The following is an 8,318-nucleotide window of genomic DNA, read 5'->3' on the forward strand; positions in this document are numbered from 1 at the left end:
CAGAATTTCTTACACAGTAAGAGTATTCTGGTCGTGTAATTGATTTCTTGCTACATGTGTTAGTTGGGATCTTTTCCACGTGTTCCTTTTGCTGATTCTTATCTGCTCCTCCCAAGCTTATGTCTAACTTGACAGTGATGATTTCTTTTCCTTCTCAGCATGTCCTTGTACATTGCTTCTGTTACAAACTTCTGTTTGCATTTCACAGTCTAATTTGCATTATTCCTAGAATTGAAGATTATTAGAATTTTGTGTATAGTATCTGTTAGTTTTAAATATTTTTCAAATATATAAGTATTTGACATTAAATAGGTCCTTTTCATGGCAAGCATATTTCATTCTCTTCAGGAAACAAGTTTCCTAAACTTGAAAGTCAGACTATTTTCCATTCTATATTGAGTGACAAAAAGAAAATACAAACTAACTCATACAGGAGAGAAAAAGTATTTCTTTAAACCTGTAGTGACCTCATAATTAGGTTTGCTAAGAGCATACATACAAATGACATGTATTTTCCACCTCTGCATTTTCTCAAATTCATAAAAAACAAGACTAAGAAAAGGGGAGGTGGTTTATTTGAGACATGTATTGTGTTCATCTTTTTATATGCTACCATTTTACTCGAAGAATGGCAGAAAAGAGGGAAACTTAAAAAAATTAATTACTCACAGATGCTGTTTAGATGAGTCAGGAAAACATGAATGAGTTTGAAGTCGCTTGTGTATTATTCATTGAAATATGTGTGCTGATTTGATTGCTTTATTCTAGCTATGCAAGAGAATCCAACAAATTAATAGACCTTCCGGACGACTACAGCTGCCTCATTAACCAAGCATCCAGTTTCTCGTAAGTTGTATGCAATTACAGTCAGCACCCCGAAGTCTAGTGCTTCTTTCATCAGCTGGGAAGCCTTTCACCTGAAAGTCCCAGAAAGTTGTGTATGGAATCATGAAGGACACGTAGCATTTATCAGCCAAACTGCCCTATATTCCAGTGAAACAGTGAAATAGAAATTTTAGCTGTTAACTGTATAAATGTTCAAAAGTACTTCTGAATTGTTTTACTGTCTAGAGTTTACACATACAGTGGGTTTCCTTTTCTTTGTTTTTTTTTTCTAACAAAAGGTGTCCAAAATCAGGTGGTGACAAAAGCAGAGCCCCAACATTGTGCCTTGTGTGTGGGACCATGCTGTGTTCTCAGAGTTACTGCTGTCAGACTGAACTTGAAGGGGAAGATGTTGGAGCCTGTACTGCACATACATACACTTGTGGTTCTGGAGTGGGCATATTCCTTAGGTAAGGAGCTGAACACCTCTCCTCTCATTGCTGGGTTAGATGGTGTGTATAGTCATTAAATTAATAGTTCTATATATGTGATTGCAGGCAGTGTTTTGTTAACAACAGGGTTGCCTAAAAACTAAAGTGTATTCATCTTCCTATGCTTTGGTGTAAGGTTCGGAGGTTGCTTCTTTGAAAATAAAATTTCAAAGGAAGTTCAAATTTCGTTTCCAAGGGAATTTGTTTTGCATGTGCATTTGTTTCTACTCAAGGATTACAAAATGATGAAGGTAAATACTTTGTTTTTGTTGCTGCTGTTGCTGGTGAAAACATAAAAATTAATTTTAGTTGTCTTCGTGGATACAGGGAAGGGTTAGATAATGTCTGTTTTCACTATGGCAAAGATTAATGAGAAGCGAAATAGATTTATTTTCGTGTAGTTCCCTTGAGTATTTTACACAGCCTGCAAATATTAAGACATGAAACGACATTGTTTTTAACTGCTACTAAGGAGTTATAGCAGGAAGAGAATGAGAAATGTAGTTTTTAAAAAATGTGCTTTTAAAAATCTGTACTTGCAGATTATACAGAATGAAAGTAGGTAAGAACTGGAAAAGCAGTGTCTATGAAAGTAAGAGACACTATCCACCTCAAAATCAATACCTAAAAATCTTCTCTCTGTTTCTCTCCAGAGTGCGAGAATGTCAGGTGCTATTTTTAGCTGGGAAAACAAAGGGCTGTTTTTATCCTCCTCCTTATCTTGATGACTATGGTGAGACAGACCAGGGACTCAGGTAAATATTTTAAAAACTGCTTCTTTTAAAGACAGGAATTATAGAACTATCTAGAATTAGGAAAAATAACTTTTTATGTTATCTTTTTATTTTAATTATATTGGTGACATTGTTTTTTGACATTGCTGCTGCATCTAGTATCTTCAGATGTTTTAATGTTAATATGTGGGTTTAGGTCAAAAATATTTCATGGATGATCTTCCCCAAATTAGAAACAGTTGTCTTGAAAACTGCTTAAAGTTAAATCTTTCTAGCTTCTGTGAAGTTGACTAGAAACTAAGGCTGAAAATTTCATTTGTTTTCATAACCTGTGTTAATTTAGTACCAAGTGGAAATACTATGATATTTTTTTTTTTTCAGTGTGGTAGTTCTTTGTCTCAACTCCTGTCTCTGCTTCCTATGTGAGGATAATTTAGGGACTTGATATTGTTAATACTTGCTATTTCTGAAACTGGCCAAAATCAAAGAATATTAACTGGTTCAACCCAGAGAGGTTGCTAAAACCCTGCATTTGGAGTTCTGTGGGCTGGATTTGAGGTTCCCAGAAGCTGGAGGGAACTGTTGAGCTGTAAGGGAGGGGCACCAGACAAGATAGCGCTGCAGGTTACTCATCCAAATACCTATTGATTTGCTCTGATAACAGAATAATATTAAAGGGTTATCTAAATATTGTAGTATTTTATAGGGTTATCTAATACTTAGTATGTCACACCTGAGTGTTTGTGCTTAGTTGCAGTGTTTTATCATTCCTGATAAGTGTTATCTCCTTTTCAGACGCGGGAATCCCTTACATCTGTGCAAAGAGCGATTTAAAAAGATTCAAAAACTCTGGCAGCAGCACAGTATTACAGAGGAAATTGGACATGCACAAGAAGCAAATCAAACTCTAGTTGGCATTGATTGGCAGCATTTATAATGATTATCTACTGAAGACTGGAACTTTATTAAAGATTTTTGTAATTCAGTAAGCTTTTCAAAGGAGGGATGAGGAAAAAAAGTCTAAGGAAAAACCCCCCAACAAACTCAGTCCTGTTGTTTAATCTTTGTTTTACAATGTATTTCATAAAGATACCAATTAACATTAATCAAGTAAACTCCTTTCTATGTAAGCAAATTTTATTAGTCCTATAATTTGCACTGTGCTTCCTTCACAGAAATGTCTTGGGTTATGAACCTGGGCAAATGAACTTAAGTTTCTGATAAAAAAAAGAACGACTCTTTTTGGAAGTCTGACTATGATTTTTCACATGAACTGAAGAGAAAAAGACTGCTGAAACAGAAACTAGAAAGAGCACAATTCCGGATTGTGTTTTGCCCCTTGCTAGTAATCTGAGCCGGTTTATTTATTATTCTGCATTTTAATACTTATGCTGTGTGTACATGCAATGGAATGAAGTAAGGAAGCAAATAATGTAGCAAATGGATGTTTCTGTCTGCATCAGTGGATAATTCACTCTTTCACATGCTGTATCTAAAAAGGATTTTGTCATTTGTACTCTTGCAGCTTTCTTGCTTACAGTTGTTTTCTAACTAAAAAAACCTAACACTAGCTTTACAGGTAAAATAATTTAATTTAAAACTTTTTCCAGAGCATTGCACTCCTTAGAATTATGTAGGTTTTAATTTGAATTTAGCTGGGAAACCCTTTCACTTTCAATTATGTGATTGGTTATTGGTATTCAAGGGTTGACATTGTGCTTTAGAAGTTATTTTAAGATAACAATAATATGTAAAAGTCACGAAAGCTAATTTTATGTTAATTTTCAGAAGCACAGAAGATATTTTCTTCATTTTTATTAACAGTCAAATTATAAGGTGCAAATCCCATCTTCTTTTTGTTGCAGATAAACTGAGTGGTTTCCTCTGGCTTTGAAGGGCCACAATCACACTGCCCACATTTTTTATTTTTGATTTTTTTTTCCTGTTGTCCCATCAAGTATATTTACTTTTTGGCTTGATTTAAAGCTCTGTAAAGATGTTTGCATATAGTATATTTTATAAATATATTCTATAACTGCGCAGATTTGCACTTGATATGAGGGTGCCTGAAGGCAGTGAGTTTTCTAGTTGTATGTAATTAGACCTCCAAGGTGTCTCTAAAAATCACATTATGCTTACTGATTTAAAATAAAATCCATTACCTTTCCCTCTCCTATCTTCTGACAAATTAGTAAAATCTTAATTTACATAGTTCTGTTTCCTTAATAGTCTGTGGTTCTTTTAGTTAAGTCTTAATTTCTGACTGTGTCTCAGCCCAGATAAACAATTCCCTTCACTGTCTGCCAGGTCTTCAGCTACACTTGGTCTGACTGAATTGTTCCTATTTTTACAGATTTAATGCTTCAGATAAATTTTGTATATTCATGGTGTACAGGACAGTTTTTCAAACATTCAGTAATAGTATTGAGTGAAGATGTGAAGTATCAAATAAAGAAACCTGGCCAATGTGGATTTCCTTTTCTTAACATCAGTACAGACTGCTTTTGTCTCTGTTACCTGTCATAGATTGGATTATTTAAATATTGCTGTCACTTTTTAGGAAGAGACATGGAGAAGTTGCAGGGGAGAATGACATTTAATGCTTTATCTTTGCCCTTCCCTATTTAAGGTGGTTGACATACCAACAGTTTTCTGTGCATGGTTCTTAGAAATCCCACTTTTTTGGTGATGTTACTATTCCTTTGCTTTTTAAGCTATGTGCCACAGTTTCAAATAATGTGTAACTGCATTGAAAAACTCTTTTCCTGTAATCATAATATTAAAAATGTAATCAGTGATTCTGACAGATTTCTCTGTGCAAACCAAAATACTGACAGCAAGAAAGAGTTTTTGGTTTTCCTCTGGGATCAGAGTTGGATACTGCAACCACAAATAGTTGCAAAGTATACAGTTTATCATTTTTTTAGCAATTTGGTCATTCTTAACTCAAGACTTCTCTTTTCTGATTTGTTTTGCATGTGTTTATATTAATGTAGAAATATTTATATATAACATTGTTTCAGTATCAGGGAAATAATATCTGTAATAAATTGGCTATAACTTTAATATTTATGGATTATGTGTACAATCTAGAATATATTATGTGTGGGGGGAAGGGAAAAAAAAACAACAAAACCTACAAAAAGTCCCAGATACAAAAATGTCATAACAAAATACAAAACAAAGCTGAAAGCATCAAGTATGAGCTTTTCATGTCAACGTTCAATAAGTACTTTTTAAATGTTTTCAGAATTTTGCTGAGCTTGTTCCTTCAAGTGTGCCCCTTGTTAATCACAAGCTGACAGAAATACCTGGATGTGCAACATCTGCAATTCCCTGGCTATAAGTGTAAGATGATTATATTATTAGTGTCACTTGCTTCAGTCAGCTAAACCTTTCTTGACCTCTACCAAAATGTCTAATCGTCTTTTTAAAGGATTGTAAATTACATTTTATAAAGGGATAAGGGTTGAGGTGCACATCAGTAATGTTATTTACTCTGTTCATACTAGAAGATAACGCTTTTTACTTCCCCCAGTCTGCCATAGGAGGCTCATTTTTACTCTGCTCAAAGTCTGTAACCAAGATAACAAACTCCTGATGCCTTCTGACTTGTGCCAAGAGCCAGTGCTGCCACAGCTCTCTAACCACTTCATGTGATGTTACAGGGAAATTTGGCTGACATGGAAGTGCTCGTGGATTCTCAAGACTATTTCCGTTTTCAGCTCTCCTCTGGTTCTCTGCAGCTTCCTCCCATGTCCCTCAAACCAGTCTTCAATGCTGATCACTAAGCAAGTAAATTCCATGCCTTCCCACTTTATTAGCACTGGAACAACCTGGACTTGAAGGGTTCAGTTCACTCTTTTTCCTGGGACAGTGGACATGGGGTGAGCAACTGCACAGACCCTTTTCTGTCCTTTCTCATTTGATGTGAGCCCTGGCCAGCTCTCATGCTTGAGCCCTGGCATCTCATTTTAAGTGTATTTTATTTTTTATTTTAAATTAAATTATGTGTTCTGTTTAGAAGCTCTGAAAATTTTCTCTGTGGCCTGAATTTGTAGAGGAAAAACTGGGTGCTCAACCTACCTTCAGCATTAAATCCCAGCTGTTCTCCTCTCTGGAAGATTAAATTGTACAAGGGGAGTTGCATCTCAGATCTCTTCACAGTAGTGTTGTGTCATCATCAACTGAGTTTTCAGTCAGCCTTCCTTCTGCCCTGGACTCTCCTCTGCTCCTTTTCTAGGAATTGCCTCCAGCGGGAGGTGGTGACCCTCTGTTTCCATTCTGCTGTTGAGATTATTGATTATAGAAGTCAAACATGGCAGTATTAAACAGTTTGGGCTTGAATATCAGCCCCTGCAGAATTCTACTTGCAACTGGTTTGCTTCCAACTGTTCATTGCCACCCTGTGAGCCTGAAAATCCAGCCAAGATTCTGTCCACCTTGCAGTCTGCCTAGTTTACATCTCCCCAAACTGGTTATGAGGATGTCAGAAATCATATTGAAAGTTCTTCTAAAGTAAGACATTTGCTGTACAGAGAAAGTGTTTTAGAGCAGCAGAGTATATAAAAATAGGTACCTCTGGTAATAGCAAGAGATACTGGGCTCATATTTGTGGGGTTCTATGGATCTTGGGATCTGAATATTTTTGTATTGGAATCAGCTTAGCTTTTGTTCAGCCAGTTCTGCATCACAGTGGGAATGGAATGGTGCTTTTCGTATCTTAACTGGTATTAAAGGAACTTCCATAGGCAGGCCTCTCCTTCTCTACCATTAGCTGTTCAGTTCCTCAGCTCTGTACAGTGCTGATTGCCCCAGAATTCTTGATGCTGCATGGAGAACGTCGCAGACTTCACGGGAACAACACTGGATTCAGTTATTATCCAGGCTTGCCTTTGGCAGGACTGCTTCCAGATGCTGAAGGAGTGGTGCAAGCCAGGGAGCCTGCCAGCCACCCCCTCTGCATGCACAGCTGGCACGTTGCAGCTTGGCTCTTCTTTCTCTGGGTAGCTGGTTCAAGCTGTATGGAATGGCTTTCATGTCTCCTCAGGGACAGGCACACAGAAAGGTTGCTTAGCAGCGACGGGAAGTCTTACAGGCAAGTTGTCTGTAGGGAAATGTCTCTCCTACCATGAATTATTCTTGGTTTGGTGTTTTTTTCCTCTTGGGATTTGAATGTGGAGGAATTAGAGTAGAGTTGGTGTTTCTTTTTGGGCTGTGTTCATGCAAATCCAGGAATAATCTCTCAGGAAGAACTGTATATAAGTATTGCTGAAACAAAAACTGTCCATCTGTTAGTGACTGATGGAAGCCACGTGGATGCATGGATAGCACACTTTCATCTCCAGTTGCTGGTAATTTCAAGTTATGAGTGAGCTTTACCCTGTGGGTGTGTCATTTGTTGGTTTGGAGAGCTGGCGATGACTGATAGAAGGGCATCACTTTAAGCCTGGGATAACTGTAAAAACCTGCTTGGCTGCTGGGACTGCGGGGGGAACACACACCACAGGCAGTTCTGGAGCTTGGAGGCATGGCCAGGAGGAGCTGGAACCTCCCTGCCTCTCCTTGCTACCAGCCAACAGTGCCCATGGAGTCTGGGGATTCTGCTGTTGTGGAAGTTTTAGCTGTTGGGTCAGGAACAGGGAATAACTTGGGGATCCCAGCCTTGGCTGAGGCTCTCCATCTGTCAGTGCTTTGCCTCAGACCAGGTTCTGGAAATTCATCCACTGGAAAACTCTCAGTGGCCTGACTGAAAGTCCCACAGAGCTGTGCTTTTCAGACAGTTAAGCAGCTTTTTCCAGTAAGGGGAAGAAGGGATTTCATTTTGCATTTTATCCCAAGGCTAAGGGTCAGGAGAAATAGTGGTTCCTGGTTCTGTTCTGGGAGAATCAGTCTCTAATGGCTAATTCAGGTGTGACTTTTATGCAACAGCATTGAGCTAATTTTGTTGATAATACTGTTTGTCACCTTATAGTAGTCAATGTGTATTAGTTAAATGTGTTGCAGGCTGATAGAGCCTGTAAGCTGCAGCAGAATAGTTCAGGTTTTTACAAAGCAGAGCCCTGAGATTACCACGCACTGGGCATGCCTTGTACCCCTCTGCTCATGTCGGGAGTGCTTTGATGCTGCTCAGTGCCCCTTATCACCAGCTGGCCCTGAGAAGTAGCTGAGCATTTCTGATGTATTTATGAAAGCTCAGTACTAAAACATCCTCTCACTTAAGCTTGAGACACTATAGAAGGGTATGGTGATTTCTCTTATTGAAGTT

At 37.9% G+C, this 8,318-nt stretch overlaps 1 protein-coding gene across 5 annotated transcripts in view; it reads left to right on the forward strand.

The window, feature by feature from the left end:
* Positions 1–4,516, forward strand: part of UBR2 (ubiquitin protein ligase E3 component n-recognin 2) — a 55,252-nt gene extending 50,736 nt beyond the window's left edge. For 4 of the 5 annotated variants that reach the window (XM_068185809.1, XM_068185811.1, XM_068185810.1 and 1 more), the window contains 4 exons: positions 769–846; positions 1,125–1,295; positions 1,970–2,071; positions 2,846–4,516. In XM_068185809.1, the coding sequence (XP_068041910.1) occupies positions 769–846; positions 1,125–1,295; positions 1,970–2,071; positions 2,846–2,987 (493 nt within the window). In that variant the 3' untranslated portion in view covers positions 2,988–4,516. Of the gene's footprint in view, positions 1–768; positions 847–1,124; positions 1,296–1,717; positions 1,879–1,969; positions 2,072–2,845 lie in introns of all 5 variants that reach the window. The other variant, XR_010997615.1, reaches the window with a different exon arrangement.
* Positions 4,517–8,318: the final 3,802 nt, after the last annotated feature.

Source organism: Anomalospiza imberbis, chromosome 3 (genome assembly GCF_031753505.1).
Source record: "Anomalospiza imberbis isolate Cuckoo-Finch-1a 21T00152 chromosome 3, ASM3175350v1, whole genome shotgun sequence".
Lineage (NCBI taxonomy): Eukaryota > Metazoa > Chordata > Aves > Passeriformes > Viduidae > Anomalospiza > Anomalospiza imberbis.